The sequence below is a fragment of the Phaseolus vulgaris genome, chromosome 5 (genome assembly GCF_051622355.1).
Source record: "Phaseolus vulgaris cultivar YP4 chromosome 5, ASM5162235v1, whole genome shotgun sequence".
NCBI classification, from domain to species: domain Eukaryota; kingdom Viridiplantae; phylum Streptophyta; class Magnoliopsida; order Fabales; family Fabaceae; genus Phaseolus; species Phaseolus vulgaris.
Window position 1 is genome coordinate 6,336,496 of NC_143502.1, and position 19,841 is coordinate 6,356,336.

The 19,841-nt window shown below is 33.3% G+C and overlaps 2 protein-coding genes across 2 annotated transcripts; one reads left to right on the forward strand and one right to left on the reverse strand.

Moving 5' to 3' along the window:
• Positions 1–237: 237 nt before the first annotated feature.
• LOC137834993 (phosphoglycerate kinase 3, cytosolic) lies at positions 238–4,405 on the forward strand. The gene is made up of 6 exons (XM_068643285.1): positions 238–946; positions 2,320–2,397; positions 2,512–2,772; positions 3,058–3,375; positions 3,535–3,693; positions 3,993–4,405. Exons 1-6 carry the CDS (start codon positions 539–541, stop codon positions 4,200–4,202), a joined length of 1,434 nt encoding a protein of 477 aa, XP_068499386.1. The 5' UTR covers positions 238–538; the 3' UTR covers positions 4,203–4,405.
• A 9,403-nt stretch (positions 4,406–13,808) lies between these two features.
• On the reverse strand, positions 13,809–17,353 carry LOC137834994 (phosphoglycerate kinase, cytosolic). The gene is made up of 7 exons (XM_068643286.1): positions 16,940–17,353; positions 16,645–16,850; positions 16,140–16,217; positions 15,777–16,037; positions 15,364–15,681; positions 14,973–15,131; positions 13,809–14,253 (listed from the first exon to the last, which is right to left on the reverse strand). The coding sequence occupies exons 2-7, from the start codon at positions 16,837–16,839 to the stop codon at positions 14,059–14,061; spliced, it is 1,206 nt and encodes a 401-aa protein (XP_068499387.1). The 5' UTR covers positions 16,840–16,850; positions 16,940–17,353; the 3' UTR covers positions 13,809–14,058.
• Positions 17,354–19,841: the final 2,488 nt, after the last annotated feature.

Consider the following 19,841-nt stretch of genomic DNA (forward strand, 5'->3'; position numbering starts at 1 on the left):
TATCTCTTCAAAAGAATTCCCATTGCACTGTTCGAGAAAAATATGGTTTGTTGTTCATTTGCATGACTCCCGAAAGAGTTTTAAATGTGATTAAGTTAACAAAGTTAAAAAGAAACAAAACAAATAAAGTGAATCTAAATACTTTTTAGCAAACCAAAATAATTGATCCAAACTTGAAATTAAAGTTGAGAAAAATAGGTAGAACTAAAATGCAGTTTTGTCTTCATTGATAACATTAGAAGTAAAGAAGTAAAAAATTGAAGCAGAAGAATTTGCAAAAAGACAAATTGATGGTGTTGTTTGAAGGAGAAAGGTTGTGGTAGGGAGTGGGTGGAATAAAATAGGAGTAAAAAGAAGGAAGATCTTGAACCTCTCCTGAACGATAAGAGAAATCCAAAATCCTCTCACCACACCCAATCGTTCTCTCTTCGTACTCCACGTCCACATCTTTCTCCCTTCACCAAATACAAAATCAACAAATCCCTTCTTTCACACTGCTTTTTCGTCACACTCACTCAAATCAAACACTTTCTCTGCAATGGCCTCAGCCGCAGCCCCCACCACTTTCTCTCTCCTCCACTCCGCCACCCCCGCCGCCTCCTCTTCCTCGCGCGTCCAGCTCTCCTCCTCCCTCCGCGTCCGCCCCCTCACCCGCCGTCTGGGCTTCACGGCCGCGGACCCGCTGCTGGCGGCGAATGTGGCTGCGCGGGTGGCCGCGGTGAAGGTCGGGAGGGGCAGGAGAGGGGTGGTGTCGATGGCCAAGAAGAGCGTGGGCGACCTGTCTGCGGCGGACTTGAAAGGAAAGAAGGTGTTCGTGAGGGCGGACCTCAACGTCCCGCTCGACGACAACCAGAACATCACTGACGACACCAGAATCCGCGCCGCCATTCCCACCATCAAATACCTCATCCAAAACGGCGCCAAAGTCATCCTCTCTAGCCACTTGGTTTGTCTTCTCTCTTTCCTACGTTCGCTTCGGGCATGGTTTGTCTTCTTCTTTTACTCTCCTATAGAAGTTCCTCCTCATCAAAATTTAACGAGTCTCGCAAAATTTGTACACATCTCTTTACTTTTTCACTGTTATTCGGTTAGAATTAGAGAATTCGAGTTCCATCTAGATCAGGGTAACAAGGAGTGACTATAGTGGTGAAACTTCAATTCTGATTGGTTGATCACTCATGTAGTAGTACTTGTCGAAGTTTGTGGTACTATGAAGTTTTAGCAATACATTACGGAAGCTACTTCTATCTGACCAAAAATTTTAATAACTAAAGAAACTTAAGTGGCATCTTGGATCATGTTGTATATTTGCTCCAAGATTTTGAAAAGCATGATGCAATTTCGGTCTCCTTAAGGCTTTTTGGTGTCTTGGTCTCCTTGATTGCAGCTGCATTTGTGATGAGTGCATGCATAAAGGATAAGAAAAGGAGAATTGAGACTAAAATAATAATTTTATATTTTTGTATTTATTTCTACGTTTTTGTAATTAGATACTTTTATGGACTAGTTATATGACTTATTGGATGAGTGTAATTAGTGGATGAATCCAGTAGTTTTGGTCTGAAGTATAAATAGGCTTATGTTGACTTTTGTATTAGATTAAACTCATGTTTTGAATTGAAGCTTATGCTTTGTGACTGATATAGGATTTGATTCTTATCTTTTAATTGTTAATTCAAGGTGACGATTATTTTTCTCGACATATCACATCTTTATCTTCCGATTTCCTTTCGTATTTTCTATTTTGTAATCATTTCGTAGAAATTGCTGGAAACGGTGCATTGCCTCTAATCTTTAATAGGCATTCATCAATTTGTCTCCAATTTCCCACTATAGCAATAATTGTGAGGGAACTGCTCCTGCAAGTTATAACCTTGTTGTGCTCATTTTTTTGAGGGAATTTAAGTGATTTATTTACTTCAAAGAGCTGTTTGTTTTTGAATTTTTTTTTCTAAAATCAGGTTTTAAGCAACTCGGTATGTGGATGAAGGGGGTTTTCGTGGATTCTTTAATTATTGTCAATTATGCTGTATTTGCCTTACCATGTTTTATAATTACGAAGTTCATTTATTTGCTCTGTGTGTTGGGTCTGTGCTTATGAAAGTGGATTTTCTTAAAGAGTATTAGGAGCAAAAGGGTGCTGCATTTAGTAGAGAACAATCCAATTTCCTATCATAATTGTGAAATTTGTAGTCAGAAGAAATGTTTTGGTAATGTAGATGTAGGCTGTCTTGATACAAGTTTAAGAGTACATTTGTGTGAACTATTATGGCTGCACTTGTAAGTTGAATTGTTGTGATTTTTTTATGTAATTTCCAGGGGCGACCAAAGGGTGTCACTCCCAAATACAGCTTGGGGCCTCTTGTACCTCGGCTTTCTGAACTCATTGGTTTCCCGGTATGTTTATGTTGATCATTGAGGAATATGTATAAAGAGATCTTTAAGTGTTGTAATTTTCTTGGTAGTTATGACAATGTTCTTGACTTGTGTTTTGATACGGATAATTTGCAGGTTGTCAAGGCTGAGGATAGTATTGGTCCAGAAGTGGAAAAGTTGGTGGCTTCTCTTCCAGATGGAGGTGTTCTTCTTCTAGAAAATGTGAGGTTTTACAAGGAGGAAGAAAAGAATGATCCTGAGCATGCAAAAAAGCTTGCCTCTCTGGCAGATCTGTTTGTGAATGATGCATTTGGTACTGCTCATAGGGCACATGCATCAACAGAGGGGGTTACTAAATTCTTAAAGCCATCTGTTGCTGGTTTTCTTTTGCAAAAGGTGTGTTTATCACTTTGCTTTTGCTTATCAATTATCATCAGCTAAACCTAAAATTCTGCAAACTCTCAATAAATCTTCTGAAAGTCTCAATCCCACATTACTACCATTTTCATTGAGAATCATGTTATAAAATTATTAAGTTTGATCACTTGATGTAAAATGAAACTTTATATAAAACATCAATTACTCTTCTAGGAGAAGTTATTGTTTTTTTTTAAATTTATATGTATATTTGATCAAAATATGTTGTAATAACTATTTTCATGTGCATTGTTCATTTGTTAGGAACTTGATTACCTTGTTGGGGCAGTATCAAGCCCAAAAAGACCATTTGCCGCCATTGTTGGTGGTTCCAAGGTCTCATCTAAAATTGGAGTGATTGAGTCACTTTTAGAAAAGGTTGACATCCTTCTTCTTGGTGGTGGAATGATCTTCACATTTTACAAGGCACAAGGTCTTTCAGTCGGATCTTCCCTTGTAGAGGAAGATAAATTGGATCTTGCTACAACACTACTTGCAAAAGCCAAGGAAAAGGGGGTGTCTCTCTTGTTACCTAGTGATGTGGTGATTGCAGACAAATTTGCTCCTGATGCAAACAGCAAGGTTTGTTTTCTAATTTCTAAGTTTCTTTAGCTAAAGGTATCGGTCAAAATTAAACCACTTAAAATATTAATAATATTGCAAACACTTATTTGTAATATTGTTCTTTATTCAATCTGAATCATTTGCAGCTAGTACTTACTTTCTTTGTTAACCTTTTAGGTCGTGCCAGCGTCTGCCATCCCTGATGGCTGGATGGGATTGGATATTGGTCCCGATTCTGTTAAGTCATTCAATGAAGCATTGGATACTACCAAAACCATCATATGGAATGGACCAATGGGAGTGTTTGAATTTGACAAGTTTGCTGTTGGGACAGAGGTATGCTGCGAGAACACACTCATAAGGAGTTCTGTTCAAATTAAATGTTACAGCAAACATGTTTGCTGTAAATATAAACAATGTCCACTCAAACTGATACGTATAATCTCAGAGATATGCAGTAGGAGTTATTTTTCGTGATGTGATTCGTACATCTCCGTAAACTATATGCTTTTCATTTATGAAAATAATGTGTCAGATTAGGGGTGATTCAAATGTCTGCTAACAGAATAATCTATTCTGTTTGACTAATAAATGTGTGCACTGTACATAATTTGCATTTTGTACCCTTCTTTCAGGCTATTGCCAAGAAGCTAGCTGATCTCAGTGAAAAGGGGGTCACCACAATTATTGGAGGAGGAGATTCTGTTGCAGCTGTGGAGAAAGTTGGAGTTGCCAATGTCATGAGTCACATATCTACTGGTGGTGGTGCCAGTTTGGAGTTATTGGAAGGGAAAGAGCTTCCTGGAGTCGTTGCTCTTGATGAAGCCACACCAGTCCCTGTGTAAGATAAGTGTCATCATGGAAATTTTTCCCATCCCAGTTGTCAGTGTTGTCAATCCTGTGAAAGAGCATATGTTGTAGGACCATTCCGAGTCTGTTAGTGTAAATTTAATCATGCTTGAGTTATTGGCTTCACTCATAAATTGCGTGTAACTGTAAACACTGGCTGAGAGCCATAAATTCAAAATAAATCCTTGAGTTACTGGCAGCAGCATTTTGCACTTTGATTTGTCTTATATAACACTCGTGAGTGGTGCCATTTGGTCACGTGCACAGTGTAATAAGTCTTAAACAATGACGAGGACTATTGCAGGAACAGAAAATGAAAGGTACGGTGCAAAATTTGCTGCCAGTGTAATCTATTTTAAATTAAAATAAATCTATTAGTTACTGCCACACTATCATGCTTTAAGTTATGTATAATATATACAAAGCAATGGAAACTAGTTTCACTATAAAAAAAAAAGATTTTCAAGAGAAAAAGTTGATACAACTCCATTCCACAGAGACTTTGAGTCACTTTCTTATTATACAAATTTATGTTGGTGATATAACTTTTGGTGCTACTAGCAAACCTGGACATTGTTAAAAAAAATATAAAAGGGGTTCAATGAAAATGATGGGTGAACTTAAAGATCTAAAAACTTTTGAAGAATTTAAGTTGAATGTGTAAAATTAAAGTGTAGCACATCATAAGGATCTTACAATATATGATTCTCACATACTATACAATCAATTATAATAGAGATAGATACCTATCTTGATCCATGAGAGTTTCTATGTGAGTAGTTTCTTCAATCACTTTTTCTTAATATATTTCTTGTGATTCTTTTCTTGTCACACTCTTTCTTGATGGTCTGCAGTGAGACAACCTCATTTGCAAAGACAAAACCCTATCTCCTTTATGTTTCCCAATCTCCATCAAATTAGTTTTTCATCAAGTATCATAAGATATATATAACCTCTCATATTAACCAATATGTCATTTTATATTATTGAATCACATTCAAGTCCAAGGCCTAAAATCTATTTCACATGAGTCACATTATAATGTTATAAAATTTTCTAACATTCTCCCACTTGACTCGTGTGGAGCTATAATACTTCATGATTTAATAATTACATAAATCATAATGCGCATTAAAATCCTTACATAAATTAGTTCTATAATCATTAATCAAAATTAAGGATACATAAATAATAAGAGACATGGCGATTACATGTCATTTAATCAACATATTTCCTTTCATGTATTACTATATCACCCTTTCTCTTTAATATGACTTTACAAAGAAAAAAATCATAATTGGTTCAAACATAATGTCATATTCAAGAATAACATAATTTGTTTTCCACATCATAATTTGCACGCATATTCATAAAGTGAAAAACAAAGATTTCATAAACATGTATATCAATGAGCTCAAAGTGTCAAATAACCATTAACAACATTCAACATACATTATTAAACATAATGTCCATATTCTCAACATGACTAGTAATTGTTTTGGACGATAACCATTTTGTTAAAGGGTCGACAATCATAATATTAGTGTTAATATGTTCTATTGACACTCTATATTTCTAAACTTCTTCCTTAACGACAAAGTATTTCAATTCCATATGCTCAACACATTTGGAATACTTGTTGTTCTTAGAAAAGAAAACAATTGGTTGCAGACAATAAATCCTCAGCGTCTTGGAAATACTGTTAAATACTCCAAGTTTTGAGATAAAAATCCGTAACCAATTAGTTTGAACTATGGCCTTAAAGCATGTCACAAATTCAGCTTCCATAGTGGATGCAGTAAGGATTGACTGCTTCACACTTTTCCATTAAACCATTCATCCGGCTAAAAGATAGAGATAACTAAATGTAGACTTTCTTGTATCCATATAACCAACAAAATCTGAATTTCTATATCCAATCACCTAAAGATGATCATATCTCCCATAAGTAAGCATGCGATTCTTTGTCCCTTGTAAGTATCTTAAGACTTTCTTTGCAACTTTCCAATAATCCAATTCTGGATTACTATGGTATCTACTAAGCATACCAATGACAAAACTAAAATATGACCTTGTACATGCTTGAGCATACATTAAACTCCCAACAACATATGCATAAGGGATATTCTTCATCTGTTTTCATTCCAAATCATTCTTTAGACATTATGAGACTAAATTGTCTCCATTTTGTATTGGAATGAGAGATGTTAAACATTTATTCATTCTAAATCTTTCTAAAACTTTATTAATATATTCTTTTTGAGACAAGCCTATCAATCATTGTGATCTATCACATAATATTTCATTCCTATCATAGTATGTCCCACATATATATTTCATTTCAAAGTTGTTAGAGATAAACTTCTTAGTCTCACTTAATAGATTAAGATTATTAGCTACAAGCAAGATATAGAATCATAAATATAAATTTGCTCCCATTGACCTTCAGATATATACACTGATCAATCATGTTTTTCTTAAATTCAAAGGACATAATAGCATCATTGAACTTTAGATACCATTGTCTGGAATCTTGTTTAAGTCCATATATTATTTTTTTAAGTTTACACACCATGTATTTCTTTCATTCTTCAATGAACCCCACTAGTTGGTCCACATAAACATCATCTTCTAAATTCCCGTTCAAAAAGGCATTGTTAACATCTATCTTGCGCAACTCAAGATCATAATGAGTTACTTATGTCATGATTATTTTGAAGGAATCTTTCTTAGAAACAAGAAAAAATGTTTCCTTATAGTCAATGTCATTCTTTTGAGTAAAACATTTGGCAACAAGTCAGACCTTGTAACATTCAATCACGTTTAGTCTTAAAGACCCATTTACATCTAACTCCCTTGCATCCTTCTAAACATTTCATAAGGTCTCATACATCATTTTGTGTCATTGATTTAGGCTCATCTTTAATTGCATTTAACCATTTATCATAATTATCACCATTAATCGCTTTTAAAAATGAATCTAGATTATTATCAATGCCTAAGTCATTTTTTGACTCTTGTAAATAAACCACATAATCATTCTAAATAGCGAATCTTAACATTATTTATTCTGATTGTTCGACTACATGTTCACTGTTAGTCTCGGGATCATTAATTTGTTCTTCTTCGCCATCATTGTGTGATTCGCAACATGAGGAATGACAATTCTTGAAGTAGAGGTACTAGTTAAAGGAACTTGTACTTTAACTTCCTTAATCTCCACATTTCGTGAAGCTTCACTCCCACTGATTTCACCATTCTCAATGAACCAGACATTTTTAGTTTCAACAATACTTGTACTACGGGTAAGACAGTAAAACATATACTCTTTTGACTTTACTAGATAGCCAATTAAATGTCCATTAATTGTTCTGGCATCTAGTTTCGTTTCTTGTGGATTATATATTCTAATTTATGTCTGAAAACCCAAAACATGAAGTGTCTCAAATTGGATTTTCCGCCTATCCACAATTTGTCTTTTGAACTGCCTTTCTAAGAACCTTGTTCAACAAATACATTGCAGTTTTTAAAGCATACATTCACAATGATTAAGGTTCGATTATGTCTTTCTTACACACCATTTTGTTGTGGTGTATTTGACATTGTGTATTGAGCACAAATACCTCATTTCTCAAGGAACTTAGCAAATGGACCAGAGTCTTGTCCACTTTCATCATACTTTCCATAATATTCATCACCTTTATTTGACCTAAAAATTTTCACCTTTCTATCTATTTATCTTTCCACTTTATTTATATAAATATCCAAAGCATTCACATACATTTAAATCAGTAAAACCTAAATTTGAAAGTATATCATTCTTTATTGATCTATGCACCCTTTCTTTGGAAATATGTCTCAAACGCTTATGCCACAAGTAAGCAGAAGATTCATTCACTAAAATATGCTTAGTGTCAACATTATGATGCAATGTCATAAGAGTTTCAGCATATAAATTATCAAGATTCAATTTATATAAACCATCATAAAGTGTACTAAATGCAACAATACAAGTACACTTATACAAACTGAAACAATCATTCCCAAACTTAGAATAGTATCCAACAACATCAAGTTTAGACAAAAAAAAAAACTAAATTCTAAAAATACTAGGTACATAAAAGTATCAAACAATTTTAAATAAAATCTATTGTCAAGGATTAAATGATAAGTCCCGACAGCTTCTACTGGAACTTTCACTCAATTCCCTATGGAGACAAACTCCTCATTCGGGTTGAAAGGAATCATTGCATTGTATTAGAAACATGAGTTATACATCCAGAATCAATCCACCAAGTATTATGTGGAACTTCAGTTATGTTTGATTCAAAACATACATAAGCATTATGCTCACCTTTCTTTTCGAACCAAATTTTATGTTTTAGGGTAGTACTTCTGTAAATGTCCAGAATTCTCACATAAATGACATTTATCATTTTTTTTCTAGATTTTAGTAGAGGACGCATTAAACTTTAGTGGTTTTTTTAGTCTTTCCACATTACCTATGAACTTTCTTTTCAACTTCTTGATTATTTACATAATGAATGAGGTTACTTCTTTGATTCTTAAGTCTGGTCTCTTTTTGAACTATCATACTATGCAATTCATGCACATTCCATTTGTCTTTTATTTTATTATAGTTCATTTGAAAAAGACCATACTCAAACGATAATTAGTTCAAGATGAACTGCACAAGAAAAGCTTTATTCACTGCCATTTCATGATACTTAAGTTTTTCTGCAATATTTGTCATCTTAATGACATGCTCGTGCATAGTACTAGAACTATCAAATTTCATGGTAGTTAAGGTACTCATTAATGTTCTGACAAAGACTCATTAGTAGTTTAAAAGCGTTCTTCCACAAATCTCAAATTCTTTTGCACTTTTAGTTTTGGGAAGAATAAACTTAATATTATTTGCTATGCTCATTTGCATAAACATCACGCTAAGTCTGTTTGACCTTTTCCAAGTCCTATAATGAGCTTTCTCTTTAATGCTACTAGCATTAGTAATATCAACATGTTTCTCAACTTCAAAGGTCAAATCAAGATCCAACACACCTAAGTAAAATTGAACTTGTTCACTACAATCAGGAAAATTCAATCTATTAAAGATCAAAACAAACTTACCATGTAAATGTAAAGACACGGGAACAAATACTTCAATTAACACATGCTTAACATTAATACTTTGAGTCATAAACCAAACATATAATATAGATTCTAATTACAAACAAACATACTATGTATACTAATGTTCTCCTTTGGGTGATACATTAATACACAAAATAAAATAATGCTAATAAGATTAACATTATTTGGAAGGACATATGCATTAACTATAAATACTTATTATCTTTGGATATACATATAAAAATAATAATTCATACTCGCTATCAACAATCATAACCATTAATTATAAGGACAATTAATTAACCTTTGAGTGATCCACAAATGTCTTATAACAATGAACTTCAATTAACCCATAAATCAATCATTTAACATCAATTCTATAGGTAATTGAAATAGAATTAATTACTAATTTGTAATTAAATAAAACATAAATATTTGATCACTTTGGTGATTACAAATCTATCATACAAATAATTTCATAAATAATATATTAATTAAAATAAAATTCATAACTAATTTGAAATTAAAAAAAACAGATATTTGATTGCTTTGACGATTACAAATATATCATACAAATAATTCAAGAAATAATATATTAATTAAAATAAAATTCATCACTATTTTAAAATTAAAAAAACAAATATTTGGTCACTTTGGCGATTACAATGCTATCATACAAATAGTTTTAGAAATAATATCATTCACTAACTTTGGAATTAAAAAAAAAAACATAAAGACTTGACCACTTTGGTAACTACAAATCTATTATACAATTACTTTCAGAAATAATATTATTCATCAACAAAATATAAAAATATACATTTATGTCATTACTTTTATTTATCATAATATTTTCATCTTGCATTCAAATAAAGCAAAATCAATTTATAACATAACAGAAATAAAAGGATAAATTAAACTTTAAAATTTATCCTCAAAAGATATTACTTTCTTTGCGATATTCATAATTTTAAAAGTAGGTTTCATAAAATTGTGAAAAACATCATTCATGGATAATCATAAATTTGAACAACCATGCTCTAATACCACACGGAAAATAAGCATATAATGATGAAAAATAATGGACATCTTAAGGATCGGACAATATGATTCTAAGATACCATACATTCAATTATAATAGAGACAAACACTTTCCTTTATCCATGAGAGTCCCTATGTAAATAGTTTCTTCAATCACCTTTTCTCAATCTATCTCTTTAATGAACATAAATTTATTTACACTTATTACTTTAATCATAAATTATTGGAATGTAATAATAAATAATTCCTTTGTTTTAATTAATATTCTTTTAGTTGAGTTTATTTGGGCCTTAATTATTATTTATATTAATTATGTATTTTTAACGCAAGTTGCTTCTTTTGAATCAAAACAGGAAACCGAATCTGAAATGAAGAATTAGATAATTAAATTTGCAAATATCCCAAAAAAGGAACTGAATGCATTTCTGCAAGGATATTCTCTAAAAATCTTGCACTTAAAATTCCTCTCCAAAATCCTTCAAAAATAGAGCAAATATACTTTGATAATATTATTTAAGAAAATATTTTACAATACCTCTCCCAGCAGTTCTGCTGGAATCAATTACAGTCAATGTACAAATCTGAAAAAAAAAATTAGAAACAATATATATGAAAAAGAAACGAGAAAAAAATTTGACACTATTTGGAAATGAAGATATATGTATAATAATTTGGAACAGGAAAATAAATATCTGATAATTGTAAAACAATAACATAAGGCATATTTTTAATCTGATTTTGTACAAGGAGAAGAAGATTATAAAAAAGACCTCAGAGGAAGGAAGAGGGAGCTTTTAGGGATCGCGTTTCAGGAAGTTTCATAGGGTTTTCTTAGTTTCTTTTCTTCTTTTTAATTCTTTTGTTTTGCCTCCGCATGGAAGACTAAGCCTTTTTGGTTGATTTCTTTGTAATTTTCCATTGAGTTCTGAGGTTTTGATCAATAAAAGTTTTGTTTTTTAATTCTTTATAGCACTTGTTTTAATTTCTAATCTCCTAGAAAAAAACTAGTTGTTGTGAGAGGTTGTACTTGAACGCATGATTGAAGTCTTCCTTATCTTAAACTTTGATCTCTTAGTTAGTTTGCATTGTTCTAATTAGTTTCTTGAGCGCATGATTCAAGAGAGAGGAGATAAACATTCCCATGGAGTATACGCAAGGAACAAAGTGGGTATTGATTAAACTAGTAGACGCATGCTTTAATAGTGAGTTTAAGTTGAATCAGATTGACGCATGTTCAATCTAGTTTAGCTCTATGTGAGAATTGAAGGATGATAATCTTTATATGACCTATGCAAAATTCATTGGTGGAAGAACTTGGGGATCAACCGTTTTTTATTTGTTGTTTTAATCTCTTTTATATTTTATGCAACTACTTTAACTCCTTTTTTATTGTTATTGTTATTGCTAACTTTTATTGCTTGTAGATATATTCTAAATACTAATTTATTGATTTCACTATTGGATTCGTTGGGAGACGATTAGAGGTCATCTGACCACTTCTATGCTATCATCTCTCTAGCGTTAGACAGGTTTACGCTAAAGTCCTCTTAATTTGACATCAAAACAACAAGTATCACTCTTGCAATTATTTTGTTGTCACACTCTCTCTTAATGACATACAATGAAACAACCTCATTTGTAGAGACATGACCCTATTTCCTTTATGTTTCCAGTATCTATCAAATTAGTTTTTCATCAAGTATATTATTAAATCACATTCAGGTTCAATGCCCAAAATCTATTTCACATTAGTTCATTCTAATGTTACCTAATTTTTTAATAGAATGATATCAAAGAAATGAAGGGGGCTGTGTATCTAACCATTTCACAAATGACTAGACGAGAAATTGATTTAACAATTTTTAAAAGAATTTTTAATGTAATTGGTTTTGCTATAAGCATAAGGAAACTTTAAGGATGCATTGCTTTTGTGATGGTGACTATGCTGGAAACTAGGTGGAGAGTGCCCCCTTTATGAAAGGAAACCAAATTTCAAATTTCCTGAGTCAACAAGAAGAAAGGAACCATTGCACTATTAAATGCAAAAGTGAAATATAATATGAAGTGGAAGTTGTTGCACTCAGCTCCTCTGAGTATCACTCTAATATCTCAGAGTAAATTTATTTCACTACTATGGAATGAAAAGGTTAGTGTGAAGTCTTTCACCCTTGGTTGGTTGGTGATGAAGTGTTATCCTTGTGATCACAAATCACGTATGTGGAGAAGAAGGCATTGAATGATTGAAAAAGACTAATCTATCGACTAGCTGTCACACAGCCTTGAACTAGTGTTCTCTTGTTTCATTATTTTCTGTCAAACACATCCTATGCCACAAAATTGAAGCATCTATCTTTTTCCAAGCCATGGGCCTCCCACATTAAGATATTTACTAAAGGAACTACAAAACAAAAACACATCTCATAATACATGCCCACCACCAAGTTCTAATGCCAATTTCCTGGTTTTGCTTATTCTCTTCAGGATCAATTTTATTCATTTAAATAATTAATCACCCTCTTGTGATTGTAGGAATCGGAATCTAAAACCTCCAACATGGTCCTTTGGAAAATTAATATTGCAAATATAGGTATGAAGTAAACTATATTGTTTTAATAAATTAAAAAATTCCAAATATAAGAATAAAAGAACATGTATATAATCTTTTTGTACCCAATTTTTTTAAAAAAAAACATACATTACTTATTTTATATTTGATCGATGTAAATGTTCTCTATCAACAGAAACAGTACCTACGCAGTTCTTTTTCATCCAAAGTACAATCTCTTCAATGAATTACACATCTGCATTTGACTTATGTCCAACTACGAAAACTTGTAGGCACATAAATTTCAAACTTAACCAACCTCATTCATAAACATATCAAATAAAAAGAATTGCAAGGAAAATAACACCAAGATTGGCCGATCAGAAAACCAAAGGAACAGATCCAAGAATCCTTCGGAAATAATCATTGCTCAAAATCATCTAAGATCAAAGTTCAATCGAACACCATAGACCCCACAATCATGAACATATTCATATTAGTTATCCTCAAATCCAATCCGTTCAAATATTCTGTCAATATAGACAATACCCATACAAGTTTATTTTTTATCCTAAGTACAATCTCTACCATAAATTATAGATTTGCATTTAACTTTAGTCCAATGAAGAGCTATATGCAGATCTATATGGAAAACCACATTCTTTTATACAACCACATTACAACTCCCAATACTATTATTTTAATACTTTTTTATATCATTTAATTACAAATTTACTCTTTATTATATATATTTATTTCTAAACCTATCACATCAGAGATGTATAGTTGTCACAATATCATTTTCCTATACAGATATATTTCAAATTTAACCAACCATTCAGAAGCATATAAAATAAAAGGACTTCGAGGAAAAGAACACAGATTGGCCGCTGAGGAAAGCAAAAAAACATACGAGCAAAACTCCTCCGAAAATGGACATTGTTCATGAACAAAGCTCAGTACATCACCATAGATGCCACAAAACCATCTTATTTTGAAACGTATCCTCTGCTAAGCCTCTACATGAGCAACAATTATCATTGTACCTCAATCCATCGTTGGCTGAAACTCAACCATAACAATAATTAAAGCATAAACTTCAAAGGAATGAGTGAACCGCTCGATGTATTTGCTCAAGCATCATTAAGAGCAAGGACACCAGGGAGTGGCTTCCCCTCAAGAAGCTCTAAGCTGGCACCACCACCAGTGGAGATGTGGCTCATCTTATCTGCAAGTCCAGCCTTCTCCACAGCAGCCACAGAGTCACCTCCTCCAATGATGGTTGTTACTCCCTTGCCACTCAGCTCTGCCAGTTTCTTAGCTATGGCCTGTGCACAAAAGGATATAGTCACTTATCACAAAAGAGTCCAGTTGCTAGTTATAAAAGTTGAAGTAGCAGATTTTAAGGCTTATTCATCAGTGCATGCAAAACTCCGCAGACTCGTCACTTAATCAAGAAAAAGGTTTTACCAGGACTGCAATAAGGGTTTTATAGATAGAAAAACATATCAAGAAATGATAACTGAAATTCTAGATCATACACTCATGGTCAAATTTAGAAGATAAGGTTTATGGATTTTTACTAGTATCATTCCCTTCTTATATAAGCATTTTGACATTTCACAGTGAACAAGAATTTTCACTTATCACATTCCTTTCATACATATCATTGTGACATTTCACAGTAAACAAGTTTTTCACTGATGGCATTACCTTTTTAAGCATATATTAATATTAAATAAATATAAATATATAGCAATATTAATGCAGGTGCAAAAATAAAAGGCAAAATTTATATTTTTAACGATAAACTCTCAAATATTAATACTATGAAAAAAAATTATATTATACTAATATAATTTTCAAACCTATGTAGCCACATGAAACAAGTACAAGAAAATAGATTGAAACAAGTGTTGACTATTTGCTTGAAAGATACAAAGCACTGTCAATCCATATTGTTGGAGATCACATTTAATTGTTTCACTTATTTGGATTATCCTTTCAAAATTATAATGGATGATTTACTATATTTTATCATTCATACCTCTGTTCCTGCGGCAAACTTCTCAAACTCAAAAACACCCATTGGTCCATTCCAAATGACAGTTTGAGTGGCATCCAATGCTTCACTAAATGTCTTGATAGAATCAGGACCAATATCCAATCCCATCCACCCATCGGGGATGCTTGACGCTGAAACAGTCTGAGAACACATAAATAAAGTTAAAAGGGTATCTCAACACTTGAAACACTACTAGTTATAAGTGCATTGGAATGTGGGAAGTGAGTAATATGAACACTCTAATCGTGGATTTCACACATTTTCCCTAGTCCCTGGTTGATCATTTGTTTAAAGAGAGTCTTCCCATGACAAAGGGAGGGGGTGTAAATTGTTAAGAACACCATACTAAACCAAACTCACAAAAATCTAGTACCTTGCTGTTAGCATCAGCAGCAAACTTGTCTGCTATGACCACATCAGTTGGAAGCAACAAAGAAACCCCTTTAGCCTTGGCCTTCTCAAGAAGTGAAGTTGCAAGGTCTAGTTTATCTTCTTCCACAAGAGATGACCCAACGGAAAGACCCTGGGCCTTGTAAAAGGTAAAGATCATTCCTCCACCAAGCAATAGAACATTAACTTTCTCCAACAAGGATTCAATAACTCCAATCTTAGAAGACACCTTTGACCCACCCACAATAGCAGCAAATGGTCTCTTGGGGTTAGACACGGCTCCAACTAGATAATCAAGCTCCTGAAACAATTAAACAAATAACAGATTAATCAACTGCATAGATTACATTGGTTAGCTAACATATATAATGGAGCTAGCGATTACTTCCTACAAACCTTCTGCATAAGGAATCCTGCAACAGCAGGCTTCAAATATTTGGCCACTCCTTCTGTGGAAGCATGAGCTCTGTGGGCAGTGCCAAATGCATCATTCACATAGACATCAGCAAGAGAAGCCAGCTTCTTTGCAAACTCAGGATCATTCTTCTCTTCCTCTTTGTAGAATCTAACATTCTCTAGAAGTAAAACACCACCTTCTGGAAGTCCTGCAACCAACTTCTCAACTTCCTCACCAATGCAGTCATTTGCAATCTTAACCTATAATCAAGACACAGTGGCACAATAAAGTAACAGTAAATCCAGTTAACAAAAAGGGGAATATCTGAACAAAAAAAATACTAGAACAGTTAGGAGGCAAACCTCAATTCCTAAAAGTTGAGACAACCTTGGCACAAGAGGCTTCAAACTGTATTTGGGTGTAACACCTTTTGGACGTCCCTGGAAACAGAATAGTCAAGGCAAAATCACGTTTCAAGTCACTAATACTCACATCACACTTATATGTTAACTCAATAACTAATACCCCACAACTATATTCATTAGAAAACAATCATTTCAAATTGACATGTTTCACAGATCTCATTAAATAACAAGCATCACTATGCGTAACAATTAAGTTTTTTCCCTTTCAGATTCAAATCCTCAATAAATAAAAAATAAATATATAGACAGTGAAAGACATGGCTTTCCCAGTTACTATCAATTAAACAAACACACATAGCCAATAAAGAATCAACGAAAAACCACAAGAGTAACAAAACCTTAAATCCAACGAAAACACAAACCCAGATTCCAAATCATTCCTACGCTAAAGCAAAACACCCAGACACATAAAAACAATGAAAAATAGTCACAAATACCATACCAAATGACTAGAGAGGATCACTTTGGCACCATAACCAGTCAAGTACTTGATGGTGGGAACAGCAGCACGGACTCTAGTGTCATCGGTGATGTTTAAGTTATCATCCAAAGGCACGTTCAGATCGACCCTAACGAACACCCTTTTCCCCTTCAAATCACCCTCCTTCAACGTTCCCACGCTCCTCTTCGTCGCCATTATCCGAAAATCTGCACAAGCCCAAATCCAAAACCAGTAAGGGATCAGAACCCTGAAGAGGAAACACAGGAAAAAACCAAACTTTGGGGGCGAAACTCACGAAAGGTAAGGTGGAAATATCGGTGTAGTGTAGCAGAGATCAGATTCAGACGAGGTGCGTGTAGGAAGGTTCTAGAAAATTTATAGAGGTTGGTGGCACCCGTGTGTATGGCACGTGTGAGGGGTTGTAGCTTGTTTTGCGCTCTTTAGTGAAACTTTTTTTTTTCTGGGTGGCACTGTGGGCGCAGTGGAACTATAAAAGTGGAATCTGAGGACCAAATGTGGAGATTTGAATGCTAGAAAACATGGCAGTATTTTCAGCCCAACGTTTTTGCCCCTTTTCTGGGTCCATTGTTTGATGAAGATGCTCCAATTACCACTCAATCTTAAAACATTAGGCTTAACTTAAGTCATTTTCTTAATATACAATTTTAATTTAAATATTAGAAATTGTACTGGGTTTAGGGTTAAACCTAATTCAACTTCTGGCTTATTGCACTCATTTATATATATAATAAAATATCTTCATCGACTAAATGTATATCTCTAATATTATATCAAATTTTAATTACATAATTAATATTTTTTAATTTTTTAAAATATTAAAAAAAATTGGTTTATGTCTAACTACTAACAAAAAAAAATATTACATATTTATAAGTGTGAGGTTTGTAAATAAGAGGCACAGTGTTAAGAGTCACGGTTTCATCTTTTATTCCACTTTTCAACGAAGCTTCTTTTCGTTTCCTTACACTACTACTTTTCTAATGGTCACCCACCAGTTTGTATTAAAACTGTTTAATTTTGAAAAATTAAATAACCAAATCTACAGTTAAAATTTTATAAAAACCAAATTTACATCATCGCAAAACTATACAGATCAAAATGTATTTAATGCTAAAAATTATTTATTAAAACTTTAATTTTAAAACTATTATGATATCTAAACGTATAATTTTTAAATCTTATTTATCTTAATTCTCTATGTCTTTTCAATGTTATTAAACATTTTACAAAAAATTAACTTCAATGATAATATTATTAATTTGATTTTGAACTTTGTTTTGTAGGTTTTATCTATATTAATGTGATTTTCAATATAACGTTCATATAATATTTTTGAGTCTGAATATAACATCTTTTTTAAGATATTTTTTTAAGTTTTACTCTTCCATAAAACTTACACTTTCATGATTTTGTATTTATACTTTAATAAGTATTATTTTTATATGATAAAAAGTATTTAAATTTTTATGACTCACGATCTTAAATTTAAAATTTTCTCATCTTACACCACCACAATGTAATAAAGATTTAGTTTAATTACCGTTTTCTCTTTATATTTAGGATTAATATTTAATTTACTAGAATAGTTCTTTAAAAAAATAATTTGGTCCCAAATTTTTTTTAAAAGTATGTAATGTGGTTCTTTTGTTATATTTTCATCAACGACATTAATTGTCAATGATTTGGCACACACAATGTCATTGGTATGTAAACATGAATTGTGTAGTTATGACACATGGTATGTCCACGTAGGCACCATCGTTTAGGATTTTATCTTTTTGGTGGCGGCAGTTCTGGTGGGTCTGCGACAACTACTGTGATGGTGAAGCCAGGGGAGGGAGTGACAACTAGGGTGGAAATGAAATGGGTCATCAGCATCATCACCCAACAATTCAAATGATTGGCAGTGGCCATTTGGAAACACAACCCTTATCAGAAAAAAAAAACTAACAAAACTTACTGAAGTAGGGTTTCATGGTTGATTTGAGATGGAAAGTGAAGATGAAATGAGAAAATGAAGAGTGGAGAAAGGGAGTGAAGAACAAAACCCTAGCCGTAGGGGAAGAGAGAGAAGAGAGTATTTCCTCTCTTTCACAACCACGTACACCCCCATACAACAACAACTATGTTGCTCCCCTCCATTAACTCCACCACCACAGCCGTTGCAGACTCATCACATTCCACCATCGTCGTTGCAGACTCATCCCATTCCACCACCACAGTCACTGCCACGAAGAAGATAAAATCCTAAACGTTGGTGCCTACGGGACATACCATGTGTCCTAATTGTACATGATGTGATGTGCAATTAGATTGTTCCATGATGTGAGTTGATTTTAGAATGTTCCTTTTTAGAGGTGACACTTTACTTATGATTGAGATTTTTAACAAGTATATGGTGAGACCTAGGGAAGATCCCCATTGGACACGAACTTAACCAAGTTGTTAAGTAAGTGTGAAGATTCACTTCCAAAGACAAAGAGGAAAATCAAAATAAGGTGATAGTGATGATGCATTGCGAAAATGGAAAGACATGAAAGGAAACAATCAAGATGGCCATGGTCGAATGCTAATTGGAAGAACAACACAAGAACACAAAGGAAAACCGAATTATAACAAGTATAAAACACAAGAATAAAGTGGCGTAATGGAAATGAAGGAAAAGGATGGAAGAAGAAAGCTTATGGTGTGAACATGAGAAGGGACACGCCACTTGGAGTATGGTTTCCTCCAAGATGAGTGTAGAGGACCGCCACTTGAGAGCTCTCAACTCATTCAAGATAAGACCTAATGCTTAGAGTAACCAAGTCTCACACAATTTGTGCAAAGTTTTCCTTCTTCTATAAAATTCAACATGAAAAATACAAGGAGTATGACACTCTATTTATAGGAATGGGTGGCTTGAAAAACAAGAAAAGCAAGGGCATGATTGGAAGAGAAAGTGGGGCGGCCAAAGGGGTTGACTTAGGTCAAAACCGCCCCTTTGGCTTAGTCTTCTAGAAGGTAGGGCAACCTTCCTAAACCTAGATGCCTTGTCTTGAAAAAGTGGGCTTGGTGCAAGCCCATTTCGCTAAGGATACTCCCTTTTATTCTCTATGAACCACACTCTAGCTTATTATATTATTTGGATCCCCAAAATGAGCCCAAATTATTTACGAGAATGTTTTTGTGGAAAA